The 23636-nt window shown below is 39.4% G+C and overlaps 1 protein-coding gene across 39 annotated transcripts in view; it reads right to left on the bottom strand.

Moving 5' to 3' along the window:
* Nucleotides 1-1458: 1458 nt before the first annotated feature.
* RIMS2 (regulating synaptic membrane exocytosis 2) overlaps nucleotides 1459-23636 on the bottom strand; it is a 449774-nt gene continuing 427596 nt past the window's right edge. For all 39 annotated transcript variants that reach the window (XM_051785115.1, XM_051785116.1, XM_051785117.1 and 36 more), the window contains 5 exons: nucleotides 8181-8322; nucleotides 6776-6888; nucleotides 5930-6031; nucleotides 4838-4977; nucleotides 1459-4394 (listed from right to left, as the gene is read on the bottom strand). In XM_051785115.1, coding sequence (XP_051641075.1) covers nucleotides 4176-4394; nucleotides 4838-4977; nucleotides 5930-6031; nucleotides 6776-6888; nucleotides 8181-8322 — 716 coding nt within the window. In that variant the 3' untranslated portion in view covers nucleotides 1459-4175. The remainder of the gene's footprint in view (nucleotides 4395-4837; nucleotides 4978-5929; nucleotides 6032-6775; nucleotides 6889-8180; nucleotides 8323-23636) is intronic.

Here is a 23636-nt window from a genome sequence, read left to right as displayed (position 1 = left end):
AAGTAAAGACATGAAAGCAGAAAAGCCCCACAATTAGGATGATGTGGTGTTTTACTGCATTTTTTATTGGCACAAACACTTCCCAGAATAACAGCATGAATCAGTCATCTGAGCCAATGTTTAGTAGTCATGAGTAAAGCAGTACTGTTAATATTAAAATGAACTAAACTTGTTTGGTTTGAAATTAAGTGGAGGTAGACAAGAAGAAATTGATGAGGGGAAACAGCAAGCAGTCTTAAGAAACTCTCTCAAAGAAGAACAGGAGCCTTTACAAAACTAGTATGTTGTGGCTTTTTTTGGCCTGAACAGCTGTATCAGCATGGAGGTGGGTTTGCTGCCCTGCTGCCCACCCCACCACAGGGCTGGAGGTGATGCACTCCAGGGCACAGGGCAGTCTCACCTGACCTTGCAGCCCAGCTCTTACATGGGTACCTGCCTGCCCTAGCACCCTTGCAAGAGCAATGTCAGTGTCAGCAGAAGAGAAGAGGGACCTGCTGGGATATAAGTGACTTAACAAACTAGAAACCTGGGTCTATTCCCCCAGCACCCCACTTTCAGATGCAGTACAACAAATGGAGTTCCCACCTTCACGGTTCCCACCAGTGCTCTGCCCAAAATACACTTGCTTGCTTTTTCAGTGGTTTTGTCTGATGACAGTACTGCAGTGCTTCTTTTTCCTCATATCTGTAATCAAATACACACACTTTGCTGTACAAACTGCTAGGCAACCTCTCGCTCTTCAGTAAATTCCCAAGGCACAGGTATTTGACTTAATGAAGTACTCGTGTTTTGCCCAGTCACCACTGCCTGTGCTGATGCTGCCTCTGAGGGGTCAGGTAGAGATAAAAGTCTCCACTCCCCCCCATCACCACCCACCCCTGACACAGCTGTAGAGGTGCCTGCTCGCTGATGTGGAGGATGCATGAGCCCCTGCAGCCACCACTGTCAGATGGGCACTCTGTCCTCATTTGTACCCTGCTCACAAAAAAGGCAGCTAATATTAGGTGGTATCTAGGGACAGGGTGAAAGCCTGCAAACAGATATGCTGGAAGTCTTAACTGGATGGTGCAGCCACTCCACAGCAGATGGTGGGAGCACTTCAGAGTCTCAGCACATTTAGTATGTTGGTTATATCGGAGTTGGAGCATGTCCTCACTGCCAGGATTGGCAGCTTGGGGCCAGCTCCATCCTGGGAGCTGTGCACTCTTTTGGCATGTGAGAGTTGGAGGGTGCCCGGAGCACAGAGCCTGATGCCTGGCTGGGGGGCAGGCAGACCCAGCCTCCCACTGTTCCCCAAGCCTGGCAGTGATTGTGGCATCTTAAAAATGGCATTTCATCTGCAGCCCCGTTGAGAGAAGAAAAGCCTGACTGTTCTTCAGCTGCATGAGCTGCTTGTCACCAGCTCCACTGAAGGATGCTGCCCACCTCAGAGAAAAGCAAAAAAGCACTGCACACAAATTCTGTAAAGAAAATGTTTTATTTAAAGTGTTAAATACCATCACCAGAATGAGTTTGATTTACATTAGTTGGTGTTCATGACAGGCCTAATCTGCCCTTTTTTTTTTTCCCCAACTGTAATTCCTTTTAGCTTTTTAAAACGTACTATGTACAAGACAGCAGTGATCACTGGAATAGTGCTATTTACATGACTAAACCATAAGTAGAGTTGCAGACGTGTGAAAATTAAAAAAAATACATTAATTTTTTTAAAATAAATACTGCATAACAACAAGTATGTACAAACCTTCCATGTGTCATCTCCTTGATTTTAAAATTTGAAATAATTTATATAGGACTATGCATACAAGAATGTGTGAGCACATCTCACAGTGTCAGGAAAATGGTTATGTATTTTTGTTTATATCCTAGGGGATATTGTAGACTGTATGTTAGTAGTATTTATTTGCTGCTGGTAGACAGGTGTCTAAATTATTTCAATAAATATAATTTTACCAGTCTGTCTATTAACAATAATCCATTATATAAACTCTGCAGACAAGACACAATCTCGATTTCTATGATATTGCACAAAGTAAAAGGCATTATAAGTGATGCTGTTATTACTTTTGCCCTCTTACGAGGCATTTACAATTTGTTAATGGGAAACTTCAATAGATTTTTCAATAAAATCAGAATAATTCTGTGTGGCCTTAAAGGTAAATGTAATGTATACTTCAAAAATTATTGCAAGGTTTCAATAATAAACCTTAAGTAGGTATTAAAGGCATACAAAGACCCAGAAAAAAAGGATATTTGTTATTAAATGTTAGCCAGTTACATTCCCTTTAAACAACATAATTTAATGAGAAGCTCGAACTTGCAGCACCACCCAATGGTAGTTACTGTATGCTACAAAAACCAGGTTTTTGAAGATGCATTAACTGCAGTGAGGTTCTGGTAATGGTGTCAAATAGCTGTCAGAGTGGTACTGATAAGCTTTCTTTAAGGCTATTTTACAAACCAAAGACTGTTATTTTCCAGACTGATATTACCTAATTATGTCTTTTGCAATGCAAATGTAATTTATGAAAATTGAACTTTACAGCAGAAGAACTGTCTGGATTAGTAACCTGTGTTGCCTTTGTAATCTCAAAAATGTAGCAATCAATTTGGTTTAGTGCAAATAAAAGTGCTTAAATTTATTTCCTAAAAATCAACCAGGTACTTAATTTTTTCTCTTTCCAAAAACCTTCAAGAAATGATAGTTCAGTCTTTGAATGAAAGATGCTGGTGCTGAAAACAAATTTATTGAAGATATCTTACAATGGCCACATGATTCCAGTATTTTGCTGCAGAATTCAATTTGAAGGTGAGAAAAAAATGAAAATAAGTTACCATGCACTGTACAATAAATTGCAAAAAGTTCAAATATCTTCTTTATCAAATACATGCTGAATTACATTAATGTACTCCCAAGCCATGTTGCAAAATCCTTTTCAACATGCTTGAAAAAAAGTAAGTTCTTAATCAATATTTTTCTCAAATAATTCAGAAATGCAGAACAATCTGCAACCCTGAACCAAATATGGGGCATAAGAGAGTAATAAGTCAAAAGGTAGCCATTTTAGAATATTCTGATCATCCTGGGAGGTAGAGGGGAAAAAGAGCAAAAGGAAGAAGGGAGACTGGAAGGAGAGATAGAGAAAGAGGTGGTAAAAGAAGTGTACAATTTGCACATTATGTTGAACTTTACAAGGCTTGTACCTTTTACATTTAAATAAATTTAATATATTACACTTATTTCTTGTCACATAAACAGAATTTTAAATATTTGCTAGAAATTATTTTTTATTTTTAATATAAGTCTGCAAAAATACAGACCATGATTGGTTTAAAGAATGATAAACGTGGTGTGTCTTTGTATCACCCTGTTGCATTCTCTTTCCTTTAAAACCATGCACTAGTGAAATTTATTTTTAAAAATAATATAAACTGTTGAAAATGGCTGATTTATTCTTTTTTCTTTTTTTGCAAGTTGCAGCCCCAAGAAAATAATTTAAGTGTTCAGCTAAATCTGTGTCCATGCAAAAAAGTTTCTTAATTTCATACAGTACAGTATATCCACAGAATTTTATTTTTCAGAGAGTCCATCATGTCTGGGGTTTCACTGTGTGAATAGCTGGAGGTATGAAGCCTGCCACTTTAAGTCTTGAACCTTTTCAATATGAAGATTTTTCAGATCTCAAGCAACTGCTGCAAGTGCCAGTTGACTTTTCCAGCATCCTTACATTCTTCTTTTCTTCCACTGTCTGCTATTCCACTGACTTGTAACGTGGCTTCGTGGGAGGGTAACTCCATTTCTGTGGCATAACCAAGCTTTAGGAGTAGAGGGCAGTTAAATAAAGCAACGGGAGCAACAAAACAGATATGCTATTGAAAAGGACTTTTGTTGCATGAAACAGATTGATTTTTTTAGTTTAGTCCATGGCTTCAGATTGGACCAAAACTGAGTCCCTGAACTCCAAACCTATCAGTTCTTCATGATTTCAGTCCATCACCTGAGGGCCTTCTGTAGGGCACAATGTGTGCAACTTCCTTGAGAACACAGGATCGCGTTGCAGCCCTAGAAACAGGCTCAGAAGACACAACATTAAGCATGCAGTGTTACCAGGGTTTGCGACCTGTAATTTTATTTTTTTGTAACGCTGGTTGCTATGACAACAGTTTCACAGCTGCTATGAGCGAGAATATGAAGGTCCTGTTGAACTTTCAAGAGATGATTGGGAAGCTCTTCTAGTGAGAGGAGCTAAAGTTGGGTCTACTAGGGAAGAAGGAGGAAAAAGTTTGAACCACCCAATCACCATGTTGGACAGGTCCAGTTCATCTAAAAGTATCTGTGCCACTCCCATAAAGGATTTGTGATCCATACGTCCATAGTCTCCCCAAACAATTATCTGTTGGGAAAAGAAACAAGAAAATAGAAAGATTTCAGCAAAAATTATGAAAGCTTCAATCTGTTTTGTCAAATGTCTGCTTATTTAATTACAGTAAGGAATGAAATATTTGACTGTTGACATAGTTCAGTTCTTTGCATACTAATTCATGATGGAGACACAGAAATGATCTGGGCAGTAACAGAGCAGTTATCCATGATACCAGAGAAAACTGAGTGAGAGGAGCCCATATACATAGTAGAAGCAAAATAATCTGCAGCTAACTTTTGCTCAGTACTTTCTACTTGCAAAAGCAGTTTTTACTGTTGTATTTATCTGCTCAACAGGTATTTTAAATATCAGAATTTATTGCCAAATGAAGCATGAAAGGAAGTTTGAAACTCATTCAGTGAAAAGTGTACAGGTGACATTTTCAGGTTCAGATGAACGTTGATGCAAATTACCTGTAAAACTTTCCCTTGGGGACTTTCTTCAAAAGATAGAAGTTGCTGATAAAGTGGTTCCAGAGTTTTTCTTGCTACCTTTGTCTTCTTTTTGGCTATGCAGACTCCATTTTCTAATAGATACACCTTTACATATGGTGCTTTTAAGAAAGAACATAAAGAACAGTAAGTAAAGAAGTCTAGATTTTTTGCATAACAGATGCACTTTCTATTACTATATAAAAGTCTGCCTTTTAATGGATATATAACTTATATGAACAAATCTCCACAAGCAATATTAATAATTATTCCCATGCGAAGCATCTATGCATTTTCTTTACTCTTCTCCCTGGTATATTTTTTCTTGACTTCTTTTTATATGTCTCTTTTGCCATGAAACAATTCAGATTTTGACCTGAAAAAATCAGGTATTCCTATATATAGTGTCCCTTTACTGTACAAAATGCAAAATAGGCCTATTAAGTAAATGAATGACTTGCAATGACTTTGGTGAGATTTGAATCAATGCTCCAAATTGTTAATAAATTAAAATTATCTACAAGGTGAAAATCAGTGAAGAAAAGACTCTGACACAATTTCTATTTTGGCAGAAGAGCTTGCTAAAAATAACATTATATTGTCCTTTTCATATAGTGTTATAGGACGTTAGATTATAAAATAAGTATCAAACACTGGTCTACTTTTTGAGTAGGTACCTATTCCATGTCTCTTGATTCCCTCTTCATTCCTAAGATTCCTACACAAAATCTTCAGTATATACCTTTCTTTTTACCCCATAATAAAGGATGCATTTGCTATTGCTGAAATATTTTTGTGTCTTCTGGTAGCCTGATTTTTAATTTCCTCCTGAAGTAGGGTTGATTTTTTTATATCATTTCAATATGTTATGAATTTCAGTGTACAATATTGTGATTTACTGAGAGGTAAATTTGCTAAGAGTTTACCACCCTGAACAGAAAAAACATGGATTTTTTTGGTAGAACTCTATTCTTAGAATCATAGAATGTACTGAGCTGGAAGGGACCCATCAAGATCAGCAAGTCCAACTCCTGGCACTGCACTAAGATCGTTGCTAAGATTTTTCTTCCTCACCTGGCAGTGTCTTTGAACCTGGTTTTACAACAAGGCCACGGGCTCGGATTATTTCTACTTCCAGTTGTCCTTTCTTGTCCATCATTCCCACCTGAATATCTCCTAGGTAACAGAAAGAAATCCTGGCATTGTAATTCAGAAATACTTAAATATATGAAATGTCATGAGAATTTCTAGGATGAATATGTAGTGACTTGTATCATCTGCTTTCCTTCAGGAAGTATGATCTGGATTTTAACACTAATAGATAATTTAATACTTACCCTCTTCACTGCTGTTTATGTTAGTAAACTATTTAAAAACCCTGCAAAAAGATCTTGACTCCCACTTCCCATGCCCCTATTACTTCAAATTAATTTCCCTTTCTTGTCTTAAGAATTTCATATTCAAAAAAGGCATCAAGGGAATTAGTACAAAGGAGCTCTGTAAGGATGCTTGAAATCTCTTCACCATGCCTTTAGTTTAAGACACATATGAAAAGAGAACCTGTGAATATTAAAAAAGTCTGTAAGCACAATAATAACAAATACTTTGCACCTAAATTACCATTTTTATACGACATTATCAAAGGGATTGAGAGAAAAGACTGGTCTTATTAGTCCCATTTTAAGGATGGAAAACTGACGAAGAAGACATAAAAGACTGATTTTTTTCAAAGCACCTTACTACTTTAGAATGTCTTATTAAGCATCCATGATTACTTTGGCTGCAGTCATAGCTTTGGTCTTAACTGAGTTGTTCAAAACCACATGGGAAATCCATATTTAAAGGGAATCTAGATAAATTCTATGTTCTAATTACCAGACCAAATCAAATATATCATATCTATAGGACATAAACTCTTACCCATTGATGGTGTTGCCAAAGTCTGTCGTCCTACAAGCTGGGCGGGACCAAGTCCATCCAGAAAATCACTGAACTGGCTATCTGCAGCCAACCTCACACCAGGGAAAATCAAACTAGAAATAAAATTAAAAAAAAAAAAACATTTGAAATTTTGTTTGTTTGTTTTTTGGTTTTTGTTTTCTAAATGTTTTGCACTTAGTGTTCCTGCTCACAAGGAACTTGCAAAACAATTACTGTAATTTTCAAAATTTCAGTGTTTAACAAGCAGCAATTCAGCCTCCAGCATATAAACAAACAAATAACAAAAGCACTAATCCTCAATACTTTCGCCATTAGTATTTTTCCATCACGCTCTCTTTTTCCAATATATTAAAGACCTCTGTTAATTATTGTAGTATTCATATGAGACCAGTTCAGTAATACATTAATGCACATCCTTACCACTTATTTAGTTACATGAAGGTAAAATTGCTCACGTTTCTCAGTCACTGTGAACTCAATGGCTGAATATCAAGTGCACACGGTGAAATGATGACATTAGACTGAATACTGATTGCTGTTTTTAAAATCACCTTTTAAAATCAGCATTCATTCTATACATTTTGTTAAAAACGTCCTTGAGAATGCCATCTATTCAATAATGGAACTGGAATCCACTGTGGCAAATGACCAAAGTAACTTAAAATTCAAATTCTTGCCATAAATTATCTGTGGCCCCTTACAAAGCAACAAGAACTAATGAGATTTGTAATGACCAACCATAAAGAAACGTCCCCCTCAAGTGCACATAGTGCATCAACCTGGACATGTAAGATATATTGTGCAGTACAGGTATACCACCAGTGCTGTGAATACCACTAATAAATCAACCTACAATAAGACTTTCCTGGGCAATGTCTTGGGTATACCGCTCATAAGTCTTTAACTTGGGCTCTTATGAAAAGCATGATATGTGATACTTCTGCCCAGATAATTTCTTTAGGATTAAAGTAGTAGAATCTTTGAAAAACTCTAGAGCCCAGTGAATGACACCTAGAAATGTTCTGGAAATGCTTTGCTCTGCAAAACACTGACATATGCAAGGAGTTTTTGGAAAAGAATTTGTCCTTATTTGTGTTTTACCTGGCATTCTGCACCTGTTTCCCCCTCCTGACACACCTCATGTTGATATTCTGACCTTCCAGAAGCCCTTCTTATGGCACAAAAGAAATGAGCCTCATCCTTACTGCACCAACAATGGGAGACTCTTTCTGTCATAGCAGAAGACTTAGGCTTGGTCCATCAATGACACTAGCCTGTGAAGGGAATTCTGACTGCACAGGATCTACAGCGTTCACTGTGCTTCTCTCTAATTATCAGTTTCGTGCAAAAACATCAGGAAACCAGAGTTATAACTACCACTTACTTTCCCTCAGAACTGTAGCTGTTCATGCTCCCATCCGTCGATTCCCGGCTAGCCTGACGAGTCATCCAGTTCCTCATCTCCACAGCCAGCCCTGTCTCAGTGCTCCTCTGGACGGTGCTCCGCAGCTTCTTGCCCCCTGCTTCTGTGGAAACAAAAGAGAAGCCCCCATCACACTGGGCTGTCCCAGCTGGGCAGCCCTGCTGGCAGCACACCACCACTCCATGGGGCAAGATCACTCAGAGACAGAAATTAACAACCAGTATCAAAACTTCCATTTAAAAATTAACAAGTTTTTAATAATAGTCGAGCAGCATCGTAAATCTCTTTTACAGGACCTTAGCTCTGTCACTGCCTGCTTTTCAAGGTCAGACAGCATGTACACAAAGCAAGTATGCTCATGGAGGTAACCAGATTTAAACAATCCATAGTCTAGCATGTTTAAAATATATTTTCTTTGGGTGAATAAATCCCTCTTAGGAATTCAATTAAAATGTTACCATGATGTCAAAACCTGCAGATGAATTATTTTAAAACATTTGGTCATTATCTGCTAAATCAAGTTACAGATATCCATTAGTGAGGATCATAAACCACAAATCATGAACCCTTCCCATGCTTTCTTCTCTATTCACTAGCTACCTTAAATTTATATTTAAAATATGCAGTATTGGTTTTTATGCACAATATGAAACTTTATCACCACCTCCAAGAATAACGATTTTTCTATCTGCTCGCATAGTTTAATTTTAGTTGTAAAAACAGCAACATAACAGACATCTGAGTATCAGACACAGGAAAAAATACTCAAACAATATAATAGTATTTTAGTAACATTTAGGAATTTTGATCAAAACCTCAGTTGGAAGATATACTGAACACAACACACACATAAAAAAAAAAGAAATTAGTAGGAATGAAGCTTCAGTTTTTCTTTCATTAATAAGACAGTCACTCCATGTAATTTCTGATTTTAAATGCTGTTCCCTGCAATGGAGCAAGTAATTTTGCATACCAATTTCTTTTATCTGTTCTATACACCTCTGACTTCAGCACAGTGATATACAGATGTGTGATATACAGATAATATTATAAAACAGCAAGAACTCTAAATGTAAGCTACACCAAATAATAATAGAATTCTTAAATATTGACACAATGAGGGTAGAGTAATATCCAATATCCTAGGACATCTAGGGACTCAACTTCCTTCTGCAGTTGTTTGTAGCATCTGCTACCCTCTACACCTTTGCTGGTTCATCATGTACCAGAGATCAGAAGAATTTCTGGACCTGTGTGGTTGGTGAATCTCTAGGGATTTGAAAATGGAAATGAGCAAAGGGAGGAGATCGTCCTGGGACCAGGACTCTCACACTCCATGGAGAATATGTGAGCACAGGGACTGACTTAAGAGTAAGAGGACCTGTACCCTCAGGGAATGGAATAGAGATATCAGTTTCAACACATGCATTCAGTGTCACTGTCCTACAGGCTGCAGCATGGGATGAAGTCTCCCAGGCCCCTCAAGTCAGGAGGAATATTAGGTCAGATAAAGAACATGGGAAATTAAATGAAGTGGGAACTAGACACCAAAAATACCTTGAAAACCACCAGCTCCTTGTCAAGAAAGATTAATAACACTGCAATATTTAACAGCAGTGAGACATTTCTATAGCAGTATCATGAGTGGTTCAAATCATGTTGGTTATTACAAGCCTTCTACATATTCCTTAAGACCATAACTTTTAATCAGTATGTAAATATAACAGAAGTAGTAATTCTCCTCTAGAACTTCAGCTGCCCACATGAATGCAGTACCCAATAGAATGAAAAAAAATTTGCTACTAATCAAAACTACTTCTCAAAATGCCCATCAATACCTGATGCAAAAAATACAAATAAAAAAGATACCAGGCTAACATGACATATGAAAAATGAAGGGCAGAAATCAACAATTTCATTTCTATTGGGTTGTACTGTTCCAAGCGCCTGCTGTTTTATTATTTATATTCAACCGATGAAAGCTGGCAGCTGACTTCCAACATTGGCCCAGAGTTGTTCTAAAATACAAGCACTCATTTCAAAGAAATATTCTCACAAAACTACCAGAAAAATATTGTGCTATAGTTTTGTAGAAAAGGTACACTGTATCATAGCTACACAGGAAAGGCACACAACTCCTGAAGCCCCATGCTTGTTATTGTATTGTTACAGGATATTACTCTCCCTTTCCAAGAGCTCTTTTGATCTGTAAATATTCATTTTTATGCAAATTTAACAGAATATCTACACCTTGCATGATTCTTTAATATCTTCATATAATATCTTTCAAAGATTTTGGGGCTTGGGTGCTATATATGTTTGATTATGTGATACACGAAGGAGTATATAGTAACTTTTATTAATTTGTAAGGCAGATTTTTTTGTTCTGAATTAGAATTATAAGTCTGTATGCCTTTACTCTAGAAGAAAATTCATAGAATAAAAAATCAACATGTTCATTGCACATCAATTTACTGAGAAATCAAGGCAGAACCAGTGCAACTGCCATTCAAGTCTTCATGGAGGCACATGTGTAGCTGCTCACAGCATCCCTCTAAAACTTATTTTTAAGTAGTTTTACTTTCCCACATTGATTTTAATTGAAATAAGTGCTCTGGTTCACATGACAACAGGCACACAGCTGATAAGATACAACTCTTATACAGCATGATGTTAGGCACATGTAATATATCCAACTTTTGTATAAGTGTGAGTTGTAAACGATAGTCATTTTGACCTTAATACTGAATTTAAGGAGGACCAAAAGGAATAACTATAATAACGTGAATAACTATCTCCCAGCTTTCAACAGAAACAGTCAGTGCTCTCTGATGGTCTCCAAAGATCTGACCTTTGATCAATAAGGCTCCTAATCATGATTTTGATGCTTCTTGAAATAAGAATTGAAGATTTCAACAGCAAAATGGCAATTTGGAAGAGAGGTATAGAAGACTCAGATCACAGGCATGACTCCTGAGCCACTGCCTGAGAAATGAATATTCTTTCAGATGAACCTTGGCTAAACTAATATGTAATAATACACATGATAAATACTCCCACTTGATTGCCCACAATACTAGCAATACATTTATACCTGGAAAAATGTTAATAAATAAAAAATAATCTTACAATTCCTCAAACAATTTAAAATCAAAGACAGTATTTGTATCATCCATAATTTGTTTCATAAATTCAGCATTCAAATACTTAAAATGTTGCGAGTAGCAATGAAAATGTAAAGTATTTACTCAACTCAAAGAAATAGCCTTTAGTGCCATACTTCCAGGTTGTAGTTGGTAGAACATCTAGTTGAAGATCTTATCACTCCAGTAAATCCAAACTGGTTTCCCTCATTCCTGCCTGGAAGTTGAAACCTCTCTTGTGTTTACTCAACTACTCATGTGGCTGCATTCTGTACTGGACCCAGACCAAAAGGAACAAACCAACAACACGAATTAAAGTTGTTCTTTTTCTTTTAAGACAGATAATTTAAAAAAAAAATTGTGAAAACAAGTATACAGTTGAATGAACCCAACTGAAGTAATGCTAATCTCTAGCTAGATGAATAATTTGGGAATGCATCTGACACAAACACAGAAATAAACATGTAACTGGTGTCACTGTAAAAGTGGGGGTTTTATAATCCTAAAGTATATATACATATACACTCATGTTATGCATGCTGTTTTAATCTTACCAAATAAAAGGACACGGAAACAAGAGGGTTTAGAAGTGTACTTTTTTGTTAAATATGTTGCTGACCACCTACACTGAAAATCATTTTACTCACAATTTCCTAAACTCTAATAAAGAACATTGAAAATTTTCTCCAAATTAGTATAAGCTAATTGCCCTAGCAAGATGAAATTTCTCTCAAGTCCCCATCACAAAATATGGAATACATTATCCTCAAAACACTAGTTCAGATTCTTGCAGCCATATTGTAAGGAGTGGAATAAATTACCAGGAATAATTGCTTTGGTATTTATGAAAGCACATTCATTCTTATGGTTAATCATACTGGTAATTTAACTAATATGGTTACTGCAAATAGACTCCGCAGGCCACATTTTCTAAATTACATGCAGAATTATTTGTTCCCACAACTTGGAGTGCAAATCACTTGCAAATTAGGGATGCAAAACTACTGATATGATCTTCAATAGCAGATGAGGACAAGTCAAAAAATGCAGTGAATGCAACACATCATCTTCCATCATCTGGGATCTAGCCAGATGAAATCTGCCTCTCATAGGGAGAGTGGGAGCTCTCAGCTTGCTCTCAACAAGAACTTCCTGCAACTGCTCCCCAGCAGGCACAGAGCCCTGAGGGAGAACGTGGCTGGCACAGGCAGAGGCAGGCGGGCTGTGCCAGTCCCCAGGTTGTACGTGATCTCTTGGTAGGACTTGTAATGAGTACAGAGCACAGAGCAGCTGTGGCTTCAGAAACACACTCAAGTGCTTGAGGTGGGTCATATCTGCTCTCCCCACCTCAACAAAAAGGCTGCATAAAAACTGCTTCAGTATCTTCATTTGAACTCAGGAGTTAGATCCACAAAAAGAACAAGCTGCCTTAAAGTGACCATTTTTCAAGAGTCAAACTCTTTACATATCTTGTTATCTGCTCTGGGCATATCAACACCGGGCTAGATAAAATCATCAGAGACAGTCTACCAACAATTGAACCTACTAAAGAAAAGGTGGACCGAGTAGGTCTAAATTCCCTTGCAGCTCCTCATTCTGTGTCTGAAACAGCCCATGTTTTGGCTGCATTGAACAAGGCTTTTAGCTTCTTTTGAAATACTGGGAACCACAACCACGTTGTTTCTTTCTTTGTGTCACCCACAGACCGCAAGCAGAAGACATGGATTAGGATCTACTAATTTAAGCGGGATTTGGGAAACCCAGATTCCATTGTCACTTGGGTTTGAGCACACCTCATTGACCTCAGAGGCCAATGCTAACAACCAGCTTATGAAGTGTTGTGCTACAGTCCCTCCAACGAAGGTTTTCACAGTGCACGCTGTCAGCATTTATGAAGCCCAAAGAGCATTTGTAGGGACAGGAAGAAACTGTAACCAGGGGCTTTCCCTTACTTGTAAGGAAGAAGGGAAGACCTATGTTCTAGTTCCTGCCTCCATGAATACCTGAACATAAAATACTGAAAAATTGTGATAGGATGGAAATGGCCTGCCTGGATAGGCCCAAAGCAGAGCTGCCTTCAGTAAGGGAGCAGCCAGGTTTGGAAAGCTTGAGTCTGGGCTTACAGCCTCAGTTCACACTTTTAAATTTCTTGGGAGGCCTCACTAGTTTTTCATTTTCAATCAAGAAACCCTTCTTCATTCTCTTGCTGTTCTTTCCTCTGGACATAATGGAAGCATGGTTAATTAAAATTAAGATTAATTAAGATAGCACCTAAATAAAAGAAAGAGAGAACTGAATGAAATAATCAAGTGCAAAACTGTTGCTTGAACTTCTGGTCAAAGGCTGGTATAGAAGCTTTGGCATCCCATTATTGATGAATTTCCATAGACAGGACCCAAGAGGCAGACATCACCAATCTCAGTTTTTCCTGGACAGGTTACAGCATCCTTTGTCTGCATTCCATTTCCCTGTCATGGCAAGGCTGGTCATATGTTTAGTCTGAAAAAGATCCCCATGGCTCACTGTGGTCATGTGATTTAAAGTCAGTTTACCACGCACAGCTTCCAAGCAATGCTGTGGTTTAAGGCAGGCACCTGCTCCTTATTCTCTCCCACCTCTTGATATGTTTAAAGCTCTATCCTGCCACTTTAATTTCATTCCTCTTCTGATGTCCATTCTCCAGTCTTAACTGATCCTTCAGCAAATTGTTAAAAGCATCAGACAACAGAAACTTCTTTTGCCTCCGTGGGGCATCCATCAGTTTAAGCTCTTCAAGACTTACAGTCTCCCAAAGGTTTTTGAAACATTTTTACAAGACTGAAATGTTAACAAAGAGCTGTATTTCTACATACACAGTAACTAATTACTTAGCGGTCCTTAAACTCTAGTATCCCTGGTGTTATTATTCAGAATCACATGCTACATATAAAAAGGACAAATGGCCATCTTGGATATCCTAGGGTTTGTTTTCAATATCTGTGCTAGGTAACACTCCTGGAAACCCCAATTAAGTATATACAGCACCATGGCACAGAGGCTTGATGCTTGACCCTTGACAAAGAATTTACCCATGATAACAGACAAAACAATGGACTGGCAGCCATCCCAGGGAATCAAAACTACATAACCACAGCTGTAAGGAAGAGATGTGTTAGTCCTGCTGTGATTTCCACTTCTTGTTTCGTTACCTGGCTCTGACTATCTAACAACAAACAGGCTATGCAGGTCTGCTTGGATCCTTTGTTTTAGAGATGCTGATTACAGATCTTGCTTATAATACACACTAAGAAAATAAACTATTTTTTATAATTTTAGTCACCTATTTGGCCCAAGAGAGATCAGGACATCTCTATTACATTTATGCTATTTTTTCAAATGTATGACTGCAGAGCCAAGAAGGAACATTTTCTTCAAGTTTGTGTAAGACACGTTGATTGGCAAGTCAACTGTTATACTGAGATTTACTGAGTTAATAAACTACCCTTGGACTAGACAGTCCAACTAGAGATCCACAAAGGTTTGAATCTAACTTGGAAAAATACCGTTCCACATTAAATGCCTCAAATATGGGATCATAAAAAATGTTTAGTTCTGATGCAATACAAAATCAGCAGACATCAAATGCAGAATGAATATGCTATCCCAATGACTTTTATTTAGAAATGCACAACACCTGACAGTGAGACACAGATCAGCAATAGAAGCCACTCAGGCCTTTCCAGCACTACTGCAGAAGTCTCTGTTTCTGTTACTGAGAAGGCCATCAGTTTTTGAGGTGTGGTCAAAGGATGCACCCTACAAAAGCCTTGCACAACTGCTGTAGAACTGAACACAGAGATACAACAATAAAGAAGCAAGTGGCTTTGCAGCCCACAGCTGTATGTCCCATGAGGCAAGTGACCTGAATGAACAGTTCTTCAGGAACCCTCATTTAGAGCAGCTCCAATCTCCATGCAGATAAATGTTCTTATCATTCAAATATAACAGTTCTGACTATGAATACTTTGTGCATGTGTCAAAACAGAATGGTAGCATTTTATATCTACTTTGTACATCCTGTACAACAACCTCTATAACTACAAAAAGTGCAAAGCAGTGGGAAATCAGTCTCATCCCAAAGCTATTAAAGTCCTGAAAAATAGAGTAAGCAATTTTGTGGAGTTACATTCTAATTTTGTATACCATTTATATAAGGAATAACTAAATAGGTGCACATCTTCATCACAAGAAATCTTCGCATCCAGTCTTTGATTTTGCCAATGACAAAGGATGATCATATTAAGTAAATAGAAACCATTGCTGCAGTTTTGAGAGCTAATGTTTTTATGTTTATGTGTACATTCAGTTTTCAGGATGTATTCCATTCTTATGCATTTATTAATAACCATTACTCCATGCAGTGCCAAGAGCAGATTAAAACTGCTTAAACAGTAAATAGTTTATATATTGAGGAGTTTAGAACTGCTTTTTTATTTTTATATTATATATGAAGTGAGAGATACTTTCTAAACATGTAACATGACAGTAACACTTCTTCAATCCAACCTTGATTCTTTTTAGTATAGCAAGGGTCATTACATATGCTATCAGACAGATCTGTGCAGCATTGTTGAATGATGTAACAAGTGTATTGAAACAATTCAACAGCCTCTATTAGGGCTTAATGAGATAGATGGTGCCAAGGAGTTGGATGGCTACTGAGATTACACAAATTAGAAACAGCTCTTCTTCCTTTGCTTTGTCTAACATGAGTAATGATCCTATGCAAATATAATTATTTAAATAACCACAGTTCACAAAAAACTGAGCAAATTTCACACCATAATGACCCATTTTCAAACTACTGCTGTTAGACATTTACTTCTCCAACAACAATACAGCATGTTGCTGCTCTGACTACACTTGACCTTGACATTGAAAAATGACAGTTACAGTACACAGATATAAATGAGACAGGTTTTTTCACTTTCATGTAGGTACCACCAGAGATGCAACTTGTGGCTTCACTGCTGCTGTTATAGCCATACTTGAGTTATCTGTAAGCTATTCAGATACATGTACGTACAGTGTAACTAGAAGCTCAGAGCAGTAATACAACTATAAGAGAAACACAACTTTAAAACTCCACTGGGCCTTTCTATCATAAGGCAGGTTGAAGTATGTTGTACTTTGAATGCTAATCCTTCTGCAGTTTCTTCTACTTTTCTGTTAACTTTCCAGAGGTTTCCCAGAACACACGTGATTTTTTTTTTGTCACACTCTTTACTTTGCGAGCAACAGTATAGTTTTTTTCTATGCTTATTTTTCAAAAGGTCTCACCCCATCTTGGCATCTACAGCTACTTCATTAGTATAGTACCTGAGTGTAAAAACTGGTAAAAACATTTGCAACTGGAAGGAAAGATACAAATTGCTAGAAATGCCTGCTGTACTGCCTCCACCCTGGAACTCAGCCTGTGGAGCTGCAGAAGTGGGAGAGACCCGGCCTCACCATCCTGACAGAAAGGTTGACTCAGCTCAGCCCCTGAGCCTTGCTCTAACAGCAAACAGAAAAAATTATCAACTGTAAACTTAAATGTCATGCAGATTCTGTATGGAACGATTACTATTGCATATTCAGAGTGCATTTTATCATCTAAAAGATGAGCCACCCCGCTGTTGCATGAGATGTGCAGTAGATGATGTCTGGGGTGTTAGCACCAATCAAACCAAGATCTTTAAAGCTTCATCTTTTATAGTAGATAACCTGTCACAGGGTATTATACCCTTCTTTCATATTCCTCCTTGCCTCTGCCTATGAACATTCCACATAAACAAGGTCATCTTTACCACCAAGGCCAAAAAGTAGGCCAGTTCCCCTAAGAAGATGTAGTTACTCTCATTTTCTTCATTGCCTGATATTCCTATATAACTTTATTCTTTTTAAGATGATAATTTTAAAGCATAACTACTTCATGTGCAGAATTCTCTTCACTTTAATAATTACTTGCTAATGAATTGATTGTTACTACTTCCCCCATTTTCTATTTCTGGTCAAATTATTGTCTGCTTGTTATTGTCTACTGGGACCTCCAGAGGGACAGTGTGATCTGGTGGTCTAACCACAGGAACAGAATCCAGGAACTGCCAAGCTTTATTCCAGCTCTACCAATGAGCAATGATTAATCAGTGAGAAATGCCACTGAAGCCAGCTCCAGCACTCAACTGAGTAGCTCAGCCTACATTTAAATAAGTCCCAACCCTTCACTCACTGGCAGCACTCCTGCTGATACCTATGTGGGATCGAACAACCCCTCCAGCAAGTTTCCCAGCTAGTTATCAGCCAGGTGACAGGAGCGTATAATGTGCTTCTATTCCTGCTGAACTCTTGCAGCAACACTCAGATACTTCTTTCAGTACATATCAATATGCAAAACCATAACATAATTTTTTCTTAGCTAATGCAACTAATTTTTGCTATTTTTAGCATGATTGTCTTGGACTGAAGAACATTCTGTGGCTTTTTTTTTTTAATTGCCTTTTGTTTTTCTAACATACTGGGAGACCAAGATGCTTTCCAGTTCTTTCTGAATTAATTTATGACTTACATTATCATAAATTATCTCTTGAATTGTCTTGAGCACCTGCAAAGCATTTGTCTTTCCCCTTCAATCTCATAGCTTCACTACCACCCAAAAACCTTTGCAAAAGAAGATATTAAACTGAAGTACACTCCCTTTTGGCAGGCATAATCTGCACACAGATCTTGCCATGACCAGCAGTTCCATAGCTGCACTCCTGGCAACCTACTATTTAACAGTTTATACCAACACCTCAGTGCAAACGCAAATCAGAAGTGAATGTAAACAGAGTATAAAACAGAAACTGTAGTGGAAATTTATTACAGCAAACAATACACACACTGGAGTCTGAGGAAGCATCAAGTTACCGTTCCACTCATAAAAACAGATGTAGGCTTTCTAGTGACTACATATGGTCTGAATCTCTCTTCCTTTCTCTGGATGTTGGATAACTCCAATTCTTCTCCCGTAAACTGCTCCAGTAACCTTCTTCAGTAATCTGCTCTAGCACCTTTTCCAGTTGTTCAAAGAAAAGATTAGTATATTCATATGCACTACTTGTAAATATATCATGTGCATGAGATTTTGCATTATGACTACACAGACATTTAAAAGGATGTCACATGCATTTACATGGAAATTCCCTCATCTTTTGAAAATAATAAAATTTCCCTAATTTCAACAAAGCCAGGATTTAAGAAAAAATGTGAGGCTTTGGATGTTTCAAGAGCATTCTTACAGGTACTGATTTGTCTTCTGTCCCATGCCTCTTCAACAGTTTCCATGTAATTTAAGTCTGTTCCAAGCATTATTTGACACTAATTCTCACTTCACTATGTAGACTATACATTTTATCCCCAATGAATCTAACAAAAAATGCAAAAGATGCTCTTTAAAATCCTTGATACTTTGATAACATACATAATTTGTTCTGGTACCAAATGACATGTTAGTCCTGTGTGTGCACGTGCACGCATGCCAGAAAAATACTGATGATGAAAAGAACTATTTTTTAACACCTTTTACTAGACATGGCTAAGAATAATAAACTCCTTTAAAAATAATCAAAGTGCGTAAACTTGAAGGACTCAACTAATCAGCAAGTAGGAAATGCTAGTGTGAATAGCAGTTCCCTGTGCTGCAAACTTGGACAACCACAGCAAGTTCAGGCCTAGCCATGGCAAGTTCCCCCTGTACTCTGCACTGGTGAAGCTGCACCTTGAGCAGCGTGTTCAGTTCTGGGTCTCTCACTTCAAGGACATTGAGGTGCTGCAGCGTGTCCAGAGAAGGGCAACAAGGCTCTAAAAAACATGTCTTATAAGGAGTGGCTGAGGGAGCTGGGTTTGTTTAGTTTTCAGAAGAGGAGGCTCAGGGGGGAACTCATCGCTCTCTACAACTACCTGAAAGGAAGTCGTAGTGAGGTGGGGGTCGGTCTCTTCTACCATGCCTGCAGTGAGTGGACTAGAGGAACAGCCTTAATCTGAGATGGGAGATTCAGATTAGATACTAGAGAAAAGTTTCCACTGTTTGGGTGGTCAGGCATTGGAATAGGTTTCCCAGGGAGGTGGTGGAGTCACCATCTCTGGAGGTGTTCAAGAGGCCTCTGGATCTGGTGCTGGGTGATTTAGTGGTTTAGGGGTTACAGTGGTAGTGCTGGGTGGACAGTTGGACTAGATGTTCCTGAAAGTCTCTTCCAACCTTGATGATTCTATGATTCAAGTTCATGGCTACCAACTGGAAAATGGAAGCCCACTTCTTCAGTACATCAGAGCTTGGACGCCAGGGTTTAAGAAGTCTCATTCTATAATCAGTTGACATGTAAATGGATCTTCTCAATCATCACATTCAAAATAGTTTCTAAAATTATTCTTTTTAATATGTTTTATGAGTTACTTACTATTCAGTTGTATTGAGATACTTACTATTCACTTATTTCTGAACTTGACAGTACTCATATTCCTTCATTCTGAAAGATATACCTCTGGACCAGTCTATTGATTTCAGCAGTTAATGAATAAAAGTCTTCAAGAGAGTATCACAAAAAAAATGCCTCAACAGGTCAGATTTCCTATTTGTATTAAAAATATGATTGAGTGCGAAATGTAAAAAAATAAAAAAAAGGCACTCTTGTAGAAGGATATCTTTTTTTAACCCATTCATACATAGAAATAACTACACCTTGAAGGTAGTTAACTTATGAAGTGGGTTTAACTTCTTTTTTCAGGCATTATCTGCATGAACATGGGAGTGTATGTACCACACCTACTTAAGGTGGTACATTAATATAATTGCATAAAGCACTCAGAAGACAACAAATTCCAATTTGAGTGCAGAGGTGACTTGAGATGAAAAAAAAAAAGATATCACAATTTTTTTCTTCCTAATCCCAGTGAGAGCACTTGGGAAAAGAACTTAACTGTCATGCCTGTCACTTTCTCTGTAACCTGGAATGTCTAAAATCTCAGGTAGCAGAAACTCAGATGCATAAAAACTGCATAGCAATTACATCTCTATTTTTTCATGGGAATTACATTTAATGCATTTTCAAGTGTAGACTACATCTAAATAGGATCAGATAACATAAAGCAACACAACATGTGAATCAGTATACATTCTTTTAACACTTCTGTTTAAATAACTTGCCAGCACAAACTAAATAAATCATTACAATTACACTTAAATTTACAGATGTTCCTCTACTGACTTCCATGTATTTCATGTTTCTTTGAACCAGTGAACAGTTTTAGACATACACAGATTCAACCGAGGAATAACTTAAGTGTTTCCTAGAGAAGTAAAGAAAACAAACTAGAACAAAACAAATCAATACTCTGATTTCACACCAGATTAATTCAATTATTGTAGCTAAAAATCAGGACTGAAAAGAAAACTATTCTGGAATGATAACAAAAAATAATCCTTAAAGAATACCTAAGCATGTGTAGCCTAATTTATGATATTTTCGGTGTGTGTTTTCAGCCATAATGTTTATTAACACATCAAAAGATTAAAAATGCCCTCTGGAGCCTACCCTGAAGTCTACTGGGAATATTTTGCAGTTCACTTTGTTGTTAAAGGAAGGGAGCAAATGAGTGTTCTGAAGCACCTCACACTTTGTTCCAGGGAGCAACTCCCTCTTTTCCACGAACAGGGGCAACCTGGTCAGCACGAGAGTAGGAGCGGGGGAAAGGTGGGGGACCACACCTCAGCATTCACATCAGAAACAAAATGTGCTTTGGAGAAGAGACTTCAGGGACTGTTGTGCATGAAAAGATAAATCAAGATGTGTGAAAATTGGGGACACGTATTTGCCACTGAAATTTCAGCCTGAGATGTGGAAGGTGATACATGCACATACAGATATTTTAAATACAGATCATGAATGGTGTACACACATAGCTGATACATGTTTGTGTAGCAGCACTGGACATTGGTATCTCTGTTTTATATTGCTCAAATCTATTGAAGGTGCAGCATACTCCATGAATCCTAATGAAATTAAAAATCTTGAATTAGTTCTGATTAACAAGGCGAAGTCCATCAGTTCATTCTATATGTAAACATATTTCAACACACCAGACTATTTTCGTTATGAAACCAGTATACTCAAAACAAACTCATGAAACACAAGTTCTATCCTGGGTAGAGTTTTGTGCCATGCTTGACTATACATTTGTTACACACATTCCAAATAGCACCCTTTTTAGGGGGCATGGTTATAGAGAAAATCCATTGTATTTCTCTTGTCATGTAAAGTTCTGGTCCTGCAATAAATATATGAAAATTACACACATGCTTTACCGGTTGGATTTACTTTTATGAGTAGAGATAACTGTGAATGAGAACTGCAAGGTCTACCTGGACACATAGACTTCTACCTATACTGCTGCCCCCAAGAAAAAGTTACACAGAGACAGTATTTCATTGCTCAACTCTACTGTTCTGTGTGAATAATGTTACAGTAACAGACAAGGGATACCTGAGCAAGCCCACGCAGTGTCAGAAAGCCACCCGCAAGGAAGCATGGTTCGTTTTTCTTATGAGTGAGCAGAAAACGGAGAGGTCCTCTATCCCTTTTCTTGGGTTTCTTTTTCCAACATTACTAAAGCTCAGCTTATAACTTCATTCAGAGTGTGATGATAAAAATTATCTGTTAAATCACACCTCACTCTCCAGCTACAAGCACGGTGCTACCAACTTCTCTCTCAGCCTAAGTCATTCTCCGTCACTCGCGTCCTCCCATCCAGCTCCTCGTTCGGCACCGACCCCCGGCCCTCCCCGGCCACCTCCGAGTCCGCCCCATCCCGGGAGCACCCCGGAGCGCCCGCGGTCCCGCGCACACCTGCTGCCCTCCTCCCGACCCTGACACCGGCTCCGGCCCCTCACCTCCGTCCTCCTCCTCCAGGGAGTTCATGCAGGGAAAGTAGACCGCCAGTGCCTCGAAGGAGGCGGAGAGGCTGCTCCGGCTCTGCGAGCGCTGCATGGTGCGCCCTCCGGCCGCCGTCTGCCGGCCCATCTTGGCCGAGCGGCACCCGCCTTTGGCGCGGTACAAGAAGCGCGGCGTCTTGGCGGCGGAGCGGGAGCGGTGGCAGCGGCGGAGGGCGGCGGGGAGCGCTGGGCGGGCTGCGCTCCGCGGAGCTCCGCTGTGCCCGGCTCTGCCCCGCTGTGCCCGGCTCTGCCCCGCTGTGCCCTGCTCTGCCCCGCCGTGCCCGGCTCTGCCCCGCTGTCTCCGCCGCTGCTCCCGGCGGGGCGGGCCGCCGCAGCCAGCACGGAGCCGCCTACCAGCAGGGCGAGCCGTCAGCCGGCGGCGCAAGTCACCGGGGCGGGCGGAGGGGACGGCGCCGTGGTGCGAGTCCCGCCGACGGGACGGGACGGGACGGGATGGCCCGGCCGCTGTAAATACTGGCCGTGCCGGAGGCAGGATAGGGAACGGCGCCGGCCGGGAGCGGCGGGACGGCCCGCAGGCACCGCCCGCACACTTTGTTCTCCCCGCCCGGCCCCCGACGGACCGACGGGCGGCCCCTGCGCGGCAGGAGGCGGGAGGGGAGCGCCGGGTCTGGCCGGGGGCTCATGGGGATGCTGAAGGCGGGAAGAGGCCATAGGAGGGGCGGCCCCGCGATTCGGTAAGGACTAAAGATGAGCTGGAGCTGGGGACCGCTGCCCGCACTCCTGGCCGGCGGGACACAATGGGCAACTGTCTGATCTCAGGTGCTGTTTGTATGAAAAGGGAACGAAACGCTGAACCACAGAAAGGCTGTGGTGGGAAGGGCCACCTAGCACGGTCACCTAGAGCCAGCTTCTCTGACGGGGGCCAGACGGCTTTGAGTATCTTCAAGGATGGATACTCCACAGACTCTCTGGGCAACCTCGGTCGCCAATGCTCAATCACCCTCACAGTGAAAAAATGTTTCCTCCTTTGTATGAGCTTGTGCCCATCACTCCTGCTTCTGTCAGTGGCCCAGCATATGGTGAGGAATTTGTCCTGCAAGCCACAGGCAAATCCTTCACCTCTCCTCCACTTCAAGCCAAGCTGTATTTCTCTAAAGCATACCTACCTCCTTGGCAAATATGAGTGTATCTATTCTGAATTCACAGGATTTGCTTATAGCTACAACACATAATTTTGGGAGTTTTATCCAATCTTCCTTCCATATATTCCTCACCACTGTTTAATGTTACCTTTCTTTTCTTTTATCCGGTATGTTATATTAATTG

This window comes from Manacus candei, unplaced genomic scaffold, assembly GCF_025592945.1.
Source record: "Manacus candei isolate 608988 ecotype Guabito, Panama unplaced genomic scaffold, ASM2559294v1 h1tg000019l, whole genome shotgun sequence".
Taxonomy (NCBI): Eukaryota; Metazoa; Chordata; class Aves; order Passeriformes; family Pipridae; genus Manacus; species Manacus candei.
Note: the sequence above shows the minus strand (reverse complement) of the source record. Positions and strands in the feature narration are given on the sequence as shown.